Raw genomic sequence first — 12,554 nt, 5'->3', positions numbered from 1 at the left:
CCCCACCCCCACATACCACTCACGCCGTGATGACAAGTTCTCGCTGACGTAGCTGTCAATCAATATAATTTGGACTTGAATGCACCCACGGAATCTGTCCCTGTCACACACGCACGCTCACACACACATCCTGTCACAATCTAGCCCATAAGCATCACTTGTGTACATTTGATTTACACACACGCACATGCACACACACACACACACACACAAAATTCCTTCCCTCTACGCAGATTCACAAACACACAGAATGTGGTGGATCCAGTAGACTTTATTGAACTCATAAAACATAATCATTGACAACGACATACTCATCACCATAGTAGCTCAGAATATACACATACTCATCACCTCAGAACATCATCATCATCATCATTATCATCATCATCACCTCAGAACAGACCATCATCATCATCATCATCATCATCATCATCGCAGAACAGACAACCATCTCATGTCACAACAAACACACAATGTACCTGCGGTACGCACGCACACACACACACACACACACACACACACACACACACACACACACACACACACACACACACACACACACACACACACACACACACACACACACACACACACACACACACACACTCACGTATGTATGCACACACCACAAATGCGCATGCAAGGAAGAGCTGTGCTACAGAATCCTCAGTGACATCACTGATGAGTGACTATTGTAGGGACTCGGCTGCGATAGCATACCCGTGGAGAATTTCCCACAATTCCCAATGGAAAACAGTCTGTCTGTCACACACACACACACACACACACACACACACACACACACACACACTTGGGGACAATTAAGGCTCTACGGCACATGTTCAAGGCTCTTCAATGTGGTTTGGTGTGTGTGTGTGTGTGTGTGTGTGTGTGTGTGTGTGTGTGTGTGTGTGTGTGTGTGTGTGTGTGTGTGTGTGTGTGTGTGTGTGTGTGTGTGTGTGTACCTGTAGGTGTGTGTGTGTGTGTGTGTGTGTGTGTGTGTAGGTGTGTGTGTGTAGGTGTGTGTGTGTGTTACATGTGCGTGTGTGTCAATAGAAGCCCTTGGTGGAGAGGAATCTGTCCATCATGTCAAAGCTGCGCTGTGGTTGGTCATACGGCAGGATGTGCCCGCCCCCTCGAACAATCACCTGCACACAGAAGAGAAGAGAGCATCTATTTCAGAGAAGTAGATGTGTGCACATCCCACCCGATGGGCCAGGTGCAGGACAATGAGAGTAAATCCAAGTGAAAAGAGAAGTCCGCGACACTGCTTGTCTATGTATTATTTAATCGAGCAACGTTTCGACCTTCAGGTCTTCATCAGGCAAAGTGTGAACATGGCATTGAGTGGGTCATTTTAAAACATTCTACAGTCAGCTGATCAGCCAAAGTCCACAGCTGATAGGCTGACAATCAGCTGTGCTGGTAGTCCAACAGCAAATGGGTCAGCATATAAAGTCACAGCTGACTCTTCCACAGAAGTTAAACGCCACATAGTTCAAAGATGTAACAGATTACACTCAGAAAAATAAAGTGATCATGATATTTGAAAACGAAAATGAAAATAAACAACAAAAAAGGATGGAGAAGCACAAGACATTGCATATTAAAAACACCCAGTGAGTCACCTATCACATTGATCATATTTACATAGTTCAGTGGAACAATTTTTGGGCACCTGCGTCCACAAACCAATACCCACAAGTTGGTGGTGTATGTGTGTGTATGTATGTGTGTGTGTGTGTGTGTGTGTGTGTGGGGGGGGGGGGGTATGACAATAATTACAAGAGTTACAAGAATGGCTTGATGTCAAACTCTTTGTTAAGACCATTAGGAGACATTGTGTTCAAATAGTGGATCCAAAACGTCTCACGTTGGAGTAATCTTTTTCCTCTGTCACCGCCTCTAGGTGACTTATCCACACGTTCCACGCCTATATATCTGAGCGCACTGACCAGCACTTTTGAAGTGGGCGGCTACAGGGCTTTTTTCATCGCCGGTCCTGATTTTGCTTCTGTGTTCACTGATACGTGTGTGCAGTTCCCGTGTTGTCATGCCCACATATGCCAAGCCACAGGGGCAGCGTATTAAATAAACAACATGGGTGGTGCTGCAGGTGATTGCACCTCGGATAGGCAAAGACTTGCCTGTATGTGGATGGCTGAAATGTTTACATTTGTGTGTAAAAGAACACTGGGCGCAGCCTCCACATTTGTAATTGCCATCGGGTAGGCTGAGAAGGGGTTTTGTGGGCGGGGGACAAGTGTCGCTCCGAACTAGGCAATCCTTCAAATTTGGGGCCCGTTTAAAAACAAATTGGGGCGCGGTGGTGAAAACATTTTGCAGTCTTGGGTCGGTCTGAACAATGTGCCAATGTTTGTGTATCACCTTTTTGAACTCATGCGCAAGTGGGGAATATCTGACGCAGCACCTCGTGGAAGGTTTTGTATTGCCACTGGTGCGTTGTTTTGGCTTGAGGCATTCTTCTTGCGTTGTGTGATCAAATCTCGTCATGGCTGCGTCTACCCATGTGTGCTTATAGCCTCTGTTGAGGAATCTTTGGGCCATGTCAGAAGATTGTGCAGAATAAGTGGAGGCGTCACTAGAAATTCTGCGCACGCGATGGAATTGGCTAATGGGGAGACTTTTTATCAATTGCTTTGGGGTGAAAGCTATCACCATGAAGAATGGTGTTGCGATCAGTTGCTTTCCGAAAGAGATCAGTTTTAAGACTCAAGTCATCCCTGTAAACCAAAACATCCAAAAAACTAATGCGTTGAGCATGGTGTTCCAATGTGAATTGTAGATGTTCATTACAAGAATTTAAATATTCATGGAAACACTTCAATTCATCCACAGTACATTCCATAATCGTAAAAATGTCGTCCACAAAACGCTTGTAAAAAATTATTTTTGAGTAAAAGGGATTAGTTGAATTGAGCACGTACTGATGTTCAAAAAGACCCATGTACAGGCATGCGTAATTAGGGGCCATTTTACTTCCCATGGCAGTGCCCTTTTTCTGCAGATAAAAGTCACTCTGGAAGCGAAAGGCATTGTTATTCAGGACAATGTTAGCCAGGTCAAGTACACAGTCAATACTGGGTTTGTTCTCAGAGTGATGTAAAGAAAGGAAATGGTGTAGTGCGTTGATACCACCATCGTGTGGAATATTCGTATAAAGGCTCTGGACATCAAAGGTCGCCATTAATGTGTTATCAGAGAGATTATTAAAAGATTTCAATGAATTGATTAAGTCAACCCGAGTCGCGTATGTACGATGGAAGAGTGGTCACCATAGGTTTAATGAAATGGTCAACATAAGCTGAGAAGTTTTCGGTCAGACTACCGATACAACTCACAATAGGCCTGCCCTTAATTGGGGTCTCTAGCCCCTTGTGCACTTTTGGGAGTGTATAGAATACAGGGACGACAGGATGCTCAGTTATGAGAAAGTCAAACACATTTTTGTCAAACTCTTCGTTGTGCAGGTGATGGGAGAGTTGAGAGTTAATGCGAGCCTGCAGCCTATAGGTGGGGTCAGAGGGTAATTTCTCATAAAACGTCAAGTCGTTCAGTTGTCTTGAGATTTCCATCTCATAATCCACTGCATTCTGTAAAACCACAGCACCCCCTTTATCCGCGGATCGAACCACAATTTTGTTGTCTTTTTTCAAGTCCATTATCGCATTTCGTTCATCTTTTGACAGATTGTTAAACACCTTATACTCTTTTTTCTTTTTTAATAGTGTCTTTACGTCATTATCGACCAGACGACAATAGGTTTCAAGAGATTTTCGAGATTTTCAAGAGTTTCGGTGCTTGGGTGGAGTGAACATGGACTTCTTTTTAAAACGAGTAGTGGCAGGAAGCTTTCTCTTTTCACTAAGAGAGCATCTATTACCATGACACACACACACACACACACACACACACACACACACACACACACACACACACACACACACACACACACACACACACACACACACACACACACACACCTGGAAGAACTCTTTAACTTGTCGTACGTATCCGGCCACCTCTTTTACACAGACACACACACACACACACACACACACACACACACACACACACACACACACACACACACCCCTCCCCTCTCACCTGGAAGAACTCTTTAACTTGTCGTACGTATCCGGCCACCTCTTTGTCTCCCGGCTGCAGTCGCCATGGAAACCGATCAGCTTTACTGTACTCGTCAGCCCCGCCCCACTGAACTGTGGGTAAAAACCTGAACACACACACACACACATACATACATTATACACACACACATTATACACATACATACACACACACACACACATAATACACATAACACACATTACACACGTCACACACACAGTATATGTACACAGACACACACAAATGTTATGCTGCCTGTAGTATTCTCTCTTTCCCACACACACACACACACACACACACTATAAACACACTATACACACACACACACTACTCACCGTTCAGTCAGTGGAGCCGCCACAATCACATCCAGCTGTCCACTGTAGATCAACACCTAAACACACACACACACACACACACACACACACACACACACACACACACACACACACACACACACACACACACACACACACACACACACACACACACACACACACACACACACACACACACACACACACACACCGCGTTTGAAAGCTGAACGTTTTGGAGCGTCAGTGTGTGTGTATAACCTATGGCGTGTACCCTGTGGTTATAGGTGTCCATCAGTACTGCTAGGCAGGGTGTAATAGTGTGTGTGTGTAATAGTGTGTGTGTGTGTGTGTGTGTGTGTGTGTGTGTGTGTGTGTGTGTGTGTGTACCCTGTAGTGGTCCATCAGTACGGCTAGTCAGGGTTTGATGGTGTGTGTGTGTGTGTGTGTGTGTGTGTGTGTGTGTGTGTGTGTGTACCCTGTAGTGGTCCATCAGTACTGCTAGCCAGGGTTTGATGGTGTGTGTGTGTGTGTGTGTGTGTGTGTGTGTGTGTGTGTGTGTGTGTGTGTGTGTGTGTGTGTGTGTGTGTGTGTGTGTGTGTGTGTGTGTGTGTGTGTGTGTACCCTGTAGTGGTCCATCAGCACTGCTAGCCAGGGCTTGATGCTCTTCATCACGTCCTCCAGTAGATGCTTCTCCACTTCGCTGCCGTCGTTAAACGTCAAGTTTCCAACATGGATGCTGCGCCGCACCGACGCCAACGTGACGAAGGAGGAGAAGAACTCTTGATCAGCAGGCTCCTGGAGGGAGGGAGGGAGAGAGAGATATAGGGGGATAGAGGGAGAGAGAGAGAGAGACTGCATGTATGCACGTATCTACATGTATTTCACTGCATTTTAGCACTGCTAAGTCTACTTGCTAAGGCTAACATGCTACTCTCTCCATCTCATTATCCTACTGCTGAAGCTTATAACTCGATACGTCTCAATTGTCCATCAGTCGTCTCGGGAAAGTGAAATGTTATTGACGCTCTGACTGCTTGTCATACCGAGCAATGCCAGTAGGCAGAGGAGTTGGGGTCGGCCCATTGGTCAGACAGCCTGTAAGTCAGACAGCCCGTAAGTCAGACAATAAGCCATACGGGAGCATCACGCAGCTACTGGGGTAGGCTAGGCTACACGTGGGCAGTGGGCACGTCTTTTCAGGCATAAACATTCCTTTACTGACGGTTAGGGTTAGGAAAGGTTTTGGTTTGGGCATAGTTCTTACTTTTCAGTAAACTTAAAAGTGAATATTTACAAACATGGACTAAAATAACTGTCGGACCAATGGGCCGTAACCGAGTAGTTGGCCTGTGTGTGTGTCTGTGTGTACCTTGCACTTCATGTAGTTGAAGTAAGTGTGTGTGTATGTGTGTGTGCGTGTGTGTGTGTGTGTGTGCCTGTGTGTACCTTGCACTGCATGTAGTTGAAGTAAGTGTGTGTGTAGTGTACCATGCACTACAAGCAAACAAGGTAGTTGGTGTGTGTGTGTGTCTGTGTGTGCGTGTCTCTGTGTGTGTGTGTGTGTGTGTGTGTACCGTGCACTGCATGTAGTTGAAGTAGTTGGAGCATCCAGTGTGTGTCTGTGTGCGTGTGTGTGTGTTTGTGTGTGTATGTGTGTGTGTGTGTGTGTGTGTGTGTGTCTGTCTGTGTGTGTGTGTGTGTCCGTGTGTGTGTCCGTGTGTGTGTCCGTGTGTGTGTGTGTCCGTGTGTGTGTGTGTCCGTGTGTGTGTGTGTGTGTGTGTGTGTGTGTGTGTGTGTGTGTGTGTGTGTGTGTGTGTGTGTGTGTGTGTGTGTGTGTGTGTGAGTACCGTGCACTGCATGTAGTTGAAGTAGTTTGTGCATCCCGTGTGTGTATGTGTGTGTGTGTGTGTGTGTGTGTGTGTGTGTGTGTGTGTGTGTGTGTGTGTGTACCGTGCACTGCATGTAGTTGAAGTAGTTGGTGCATCCCGTAGCGTTCTGGTAGAAGGAAGGATAGGGCAGAATATCCCCATTCAGGAGGCTGTCAAACACCTGCACACACACACACACACACACACACACACACACACACACACACACACACACACACAGTAGGACATGTGGACTATTCTGAACAACAACAGCAACAACATTGTCTGCAATGTTTCAGAGTCCCCCTCCCCCATTCACGTACTACAGATAATGTAACATCTCACATATGAGCATTGACCAAATGGTGACACAGTCAATCCTACATTAGCCTTCCCTCTACATAACATGCTCAAATAGCAGGCTAATTCTCCCATAGGCCTAGAGTAGGCTATCTGTGTGAGGCTAATTCTCCCATAGGCCTACAGTAGGCTAGCTGTGCAAGGCTAATTCTCCCATAGGCCTAGAGTAGGCTAGCTGTGCGAGGCTAATTCTCCCATAGGCCTACAGTAGGCTAGCTGTGCGAGGCTAATTCTCCCATAGGCCTACAGTAGGCTAGCTGTGCGAGGCTAATTCTCCCATAGGCCTAGAGTAGGCTAGCTATGTGAGGCTAATTCTCCCATAGGCCTAGAGTAGGCTAGCTATGTGAGGCTAATTCTCCCATAGGCCTACAGTAGGCTAGCTATGTGCGGCTAATTCTCCCATAGGCCTACAGTAGCCTAGCTGTGCGAGGCTAATTCTCCCTGTAGCAACCCAATGTAAGTAGGCTGCCGGATGTGAGTGCCCGGATATCCGCCCGAGTATTTACGTCTATTTTACCTCAGCTACTCGATTTCGGTCGTGTATTTACGACAGTGTAACCTCAGCTACTTGATTTCGGTCCGATTTGAGTCTGACTGAAGATGGAAGGGACATAGGTGCCGTGCGTAAAGAGCCCACAGCACATCACCGTTTCGGCGAGACCAGAGAGTTCCTTGATCTCCCAATCAAAAGAATAGGCCCGGTGACCAATAACATCAAAATAATAAAAAAAAATGAAATAAAATGAAATTATAACTTAAGACCAAATTGATTTGGGTGTGAAAATTAACGGTCTCAACCGAGCACCCAAAGGGAATCCATCAAAAGATAACGGCGTTACTTTCTCGTCAGCATTATTTTGTTTTTATGATCCAGGAAGACTGAGCTGAAAACTGCAGCAGTCACCTTGCACAGTTCTAGCTGCTCTGAAGCACGTGCGTGTCTAAGCAAACCATCCTGCCCATTCGCAATGTTAAATAAAAAGTTTTGCACAAGACTATAGCCTAAAATAGATGCACTGTTACAGACACTGGAATAGCCCGTTTCGGAAGGCATTGAAGTCACGAGTTTACCCAGTCAAAATGTAGCTAGCACTCGGGAGGTTTCTGAGTTTTACTCCTTACATTGAACATGAAACATAACATAAATATATGAAACATAACATCAGGATATCCTACAAGTTAAACGAATATCTGGGCATAGCCTTCTCTCTGAGTTAGAAAACAGCAGCTATGCCGCATTGTGTTATTTGGTGGTGCAAAAACAACACGCGAAACCATGCCGCATATTGTGCCATTATTATTGGTGATGCCGAAACAAAGCCAGATTGGTGACTAGAGCCTGCCTAGTAGGCTACATTTAGACAAATCCTACTCATTTGATTGTGCCATGTAGGCCTACATTTAAAAGTGTCAGTGCAGAATTAAACTGGGCGCTGAACATATTGGAGCCATTCCTTCCGTGTCTAGATACAGTCAGAGGCGCGCGCATGCTCTTATTTCTGTTTTATATGAAAATATCCTAAACCGGTCACACATCAGAGGACCTTCGTGGTGTAGGATACTTGCGGCGGGGGCCGAGACAGAGTTGTTACGGGACACTCTTAATATTATTGAAGGGAGCATGCTCGATACTTTACCCGGTCTAAATGTAGCACTCGAAAAGTTATGCCGCATAGTGTGCAGATTATTTGGTGACGCCAACAACACGTGAAACTAGGCACATTGGAGACTAGAGCCTATAATTTAGACATAGCCTATTCATTTGATTGTGCTACGTAAACTTAAAAGTGTCAGCACAGAATCAAACGGGACGCTGAAATATTGGAGCCAGTAACTTCGTGTCCGGTGGATATTGTGCAGATGTGTGCGCGCGCGCACAACTAATTTCTCTCCCATCTCTTTGCTCATCAAGCCTCCGATCTCCAAAAAGACACGGGCACTCAGGATAACTGTTTACACGAGCTGTTTAAATAATGTGATGCACGTCATGACATGGCATGGTTTGGCCACCCTAAATTCAACATGACTGCATTCGCACATATCGTTTAAACATCCATGATGGAATTGTCACTCTTGATGTGCAAGTATTGGATATGAAAAAAAGATCCTAAAACGGTCACAACACCAGAGGACCCGTGGTGGTGTGGTGGATATTTGCGGCGGGGGCCGAGGCCGAGTTGTTACGGTAGGCTACAATCATATTATAGAAGGGACAGTCAGGCGACACGGCGCGACTCACATAGGGTAGCTGTGGTACCGCAAAGCATTCCTGATGGTGGAAATGAATGCAAATGCATGCAAATACTCGGGCGGATATCCGGGCACTCACATCCGGCAGCCTACTTACATTGGGTTGCTACACTCCCATAGGCCTAGAGTAGGCTAGCTGTGCGAGGCTAATTCTCCCATAGGCCTACAGTAGGCTAGCTGTGCGAGGCTAATTCTCCCATAGGCCTAGAGTAGGCTAGCTATGTGAGGCTAATTCTCCCATAGGCCTAGAGTAGGCTAGCTATGTGAGGCTAATTCTCCCATAGGCCTAGAGTAGGCTAGCTGTGCGAGGCTAATTCTCCCATGGGCCTACAGTAGACTAGCTGTGCAAGGCTAATTCTCCCATAGGCCTAGAGTAGGCTAGCTGTGCGAGGCTAATTCTCCCATAGGCCTACAGTAGGCTAGCTGTGCGAGGCTAATTCTCCCATAGGCCTAGAGTAGGCTAGCTATGTGAGGCTAATTCTCCCATAGGCCTAGAGTAGGCTAGCTATGTGAGGCTAATTCTCCCATAGGCCTAGAGTAGGCTAGCTATGTGAGGCTAATTCTCCCATAGGCCTAGAGTAGGCTAGCTATGTGAGGCTAATTCTCCCATAGGCCTACAGTAGGCTAGCTATGTGAGGCTAATTCTCCCATAGGCCTACAGTAGGCTAGCTATGTGAGGCTAATTCTCCCATAGGCCTACAGTAGGCTAGCTATGTGAGGCTAATTCTCCCATAGGCCTAGAGTAGGCTAGCTGTTTGAGGCTAATTCTCCCATAGGCTACAGTAGTCTAGCTGTGTGAGGTAGTGCTAATTCTCCCATAGGCCTACAGTAGGCTAGCTATGTGAGGCTAATTCTCCCATTAGCCTACAGTAGCCTAGCTGTGTGAGGCTAATTCTCCCATAGGTCTACATCAGCCTAGCTGTATGAGGCAGTGTTAATTCTCCCATAGGCCTACAGTAGGCTAGCTGTGCGAGGCTAATTCTCCCATAGGCCTAGAGTAGGCTAGCTATGTGAGGCTAATTCTCCCATAGGCCTAGAGTAGGCTAGCTGTGCGAGGCTAATTCTCCCATAGGCCTACAATAGACTAGCTGTGTGAGGCTAATTCTCCCATAGGTCTACAGTAGTCTAGCTGTGCGAGGCTAATTCTCCCATAGGCCTACAGTAGGCTAGCTATGTGAGGCTAATTCTCCCATAGGCCTACAGTAGGCTAGCTATGTGAGGCTAATTCTCCCATAGGCCTAGAGTAGGCTAGCTGTGCGAGGCCAATTCTCCCATATGCCTAGAGTAGGCTAGCTGTGCGAGGCTAATTCTCCCATAGGCCTAGAGTAGGCTAGCTGTTTGAGGCTAATTCTCCCATAGGCCTAGAGTAGGCTAGCTGTTTGAGGCTAATTCTCCCATAGGCTACAGTAGTCTAGCTGTGCGAGGCTAATTCTCCCATAGGCCTACAGTAGCCTAGCTGTGCGAGGCAGTGCCCCACTGCGATTATTTAGCTTAAGTGTGGTTTTGTGTTTATGTTGGTTTACTTTAGTTATTCAATTTATCAAATAATTGATTTTGTTTTACTATATTTTTCCTGTCATCCTGCGGCGGACCCCCAAGCATTTCATCAGGTCAAGTCAAGTCGGTTTTATTGTCAATTTCTTTACATGCGCTGGTCATACAAAGAATATGAAATTACGTTTAGTACTTGCCCATACAGACATAGATATGGACTTTAGGTGTGGACGGAGACAATTACACATAGACGGTATACATACATTCCACCTAGAGTACCTATACAATACCCATACACACATATAAAGTGCAAGACTGGGCAACAGCAGACATGCAGATTCATGAATCAAAATACAAAAAAATGTATTTACAAAATGCAGCATAATAGGAATTAGGACAAGGAATAAGTATAGGAATTAATGCACACGGTGTGTGTGTGTGTGTGTGTGTGTGTGTGTGTGTGTGTGTGTGTGTGTGTGCTACCTGGAAGGCCTCTACCCATCTCTGCTGCTGTATGTATGCGACTCCCTGTGTGTGTGTGTGTGTGTGTGTGCTACCTGGAAGGCTTCTACCCATCTCTGCTGCTGTATGTATGTGACTCCCTCTGTGTGTGTGTGTGTGTGTGTGTGTGTGTGTGTGTGTGTGTGTGTGTGTGTGTGCTACCTGGAAGGCTTCTACCCATCTCTGCTGCTGTATGTATGTGACTCCCTCTGTGTGTGTGTGTGTGTGTGTGTGTGTGTGTGTGTGTGTGTGTGTGTGTGTGTGTGCTACCTGGAAGGCTTCTACCCATCTCTGCTGCTGTATGTATGTGACTCCCTCTGTGTGTGTGTGTGTGTGTGTGTGTGTGTGTGTGCTACCTGGAAGGCTTCTACCCATCTCTGCTGCTGTATGTATGTTACTCCCTCTGTGTGTGTGTGTGTGTGTGTGCGTGCTACCTGGAAGGCTTCTACCCATCTCTGCTGCTGTATGTATGTGACTCCCTCTGTGTGTGTGTGTGTGTGTGTGTGTGTGTGTGCGCGTGTGTGTGTGTGCGCGTGTGTGTGTGTGCGCGTGTGCGTGTGTGTGTGTGTTACCTGGAAGGCTTCTACCCATCTCTGCTGCTGTATGTATGTGATTCCCTGTGGGTGTGTGTGTGTGTGTGTGTGTGTGTGTGTGTGTGTGTGTGTGTGTGTGTGTGTGTGTGTGTGTGTGTGTGTGTGTGTGTGTGTGTGTGTGTGTGTTACCTGGAAGGCTTCTACCCATCTCTGCTGCTGTATGTATGTGATTCCCTGTGTGTGTGTGTGTGTGTGTGTGTGTGTGTGTGTGTGTGTGTGTGTGTGTGTGTGTGTGTGTGTGTGTGTGTGTGTGTGTGTGTGTGTGTGCTACCTGGAAGGCTTCTACCCATCTCTGCTGCTGTATGTATGTGACTCCTAAGTCCGTCTGCTGCTCCACGTACAGCTTCTGTTTCTCATCCACCAGCCCAGTCTGGAAGAGGAACTCACCATAGCCACCCAGCATCTACACACACACACACACACACACACACACACACACACACACACACACACACACACACACACACACACACACACACACACACACACACACACACACACAGTCTGGAACAGGAGCTCACCATAGCCACCCAGCATCTAGAACGAACACGCGCACGCACACACACACACACACACACACACAATCAAACCCTGGCTAGCAGTACAGATGGACCACTACAGGGTACACACACACACACACACACGCACACACGCACACACGCACACACACACACACACACACACACACACACACACACACACACACACACACACACACACACACACACACACACACACACACACACACACAGGATATGGATGGCAATGTGCAAATGTTGGACTTGCTTAAAGTGATACTGTCCCTTTTTTTTAAATAAGCTTACTTTACACCTTCCCTTGAGTTAAATAGTAGGGCTTTACCCTTCTCCTGTACTTTCAACCGTTCACTGGGTATGGCAGTGCAAATTTTACCTCCAAGCTAACAGCTGGTCTCATAGGACTCAATGTTAACTGCTAGCATGGAGGTAAAATCTGCACTGCCATACTCAGAGAACGGTTGAAAGTACAGGAGAAAGGTAAAACTC

The 12,554-nt window shown here is 46.5% G+C and overlaps 1 protein-coding gene and 1 long non-coding RNA gene across 2 annotated transcripts in view; both read right to left on the bottom strand.

Annotated features, from left to right (window-relative positions):
* Positions 1-251: 251 nt before the first annotated feature.
* On the bottom strand, positions 252-988 carry LOC134448827 (uncharacterized). Its single transcript, XR_010034846.1, has 2 exons — positions 392-988; positions 252-351 (listed from the first exon to the last, which is right to left on the bottom strand). It is a non-coding gene; the product is annotated as an uncharacterized LOC134448827 (long non-coding RNA).
* A 13-nt stretch (positions 989-1,001) lies between these two features.
* The window catches only part of cpvl (carboxypeptidase vitellogenic like), a 26,519-nt gene continuing 14,966 nt past the window's right edge, over positions 1,002-12,554 (bottom strand). Inside the window, exons 9-14 of the mRNA XM_063198491.1 lie at positions 11,801-11,932; positions 6,414-6,512; positions 5,085-5,258; positions 4,485-4,540; positions 4,129-4,255; positions 1,002-1,148 (exon numbers count right to left, since the gene is read on the bottom strand). Coding sequence (XP_063054561.1) covers positions 1,050-1,148; positions 4,129-4,255; positions 4,485-4,540; positions 5,085-5,258; positions 6,414-6,512; positions 11,801-11,932 — 687 coding nt within the window. The 3' untranslated portion in view covers positions 1,002-1,049. The remainder of the gene's footprint in view (positions 1,149-4,128; positions 4,256-4,484; positions 4,541-5,084; positions 5,259-6,413; positions 6,513-11,800; positions 11,933-12,554) is intronic.

Source organism: Engraulis encrasicolus, chromosome 5, assembly GCF_034702125.1.
Source record: "Engraulis encrasicolus isolate BLACKSEA-1 chromosome 5, IST_EnEncr_1.0, whole genome shotgun sequence".
Taxonomy (NCBI): Eukaryota; Metazoa; Chordata; class Actinopteri; order Clupeiformes; family Engraulidae; genus Engraulis; species Engraulis encrasicolus.
This window is presented reverse-complemented; position numbering and strand designations above follow the sequence as displayed.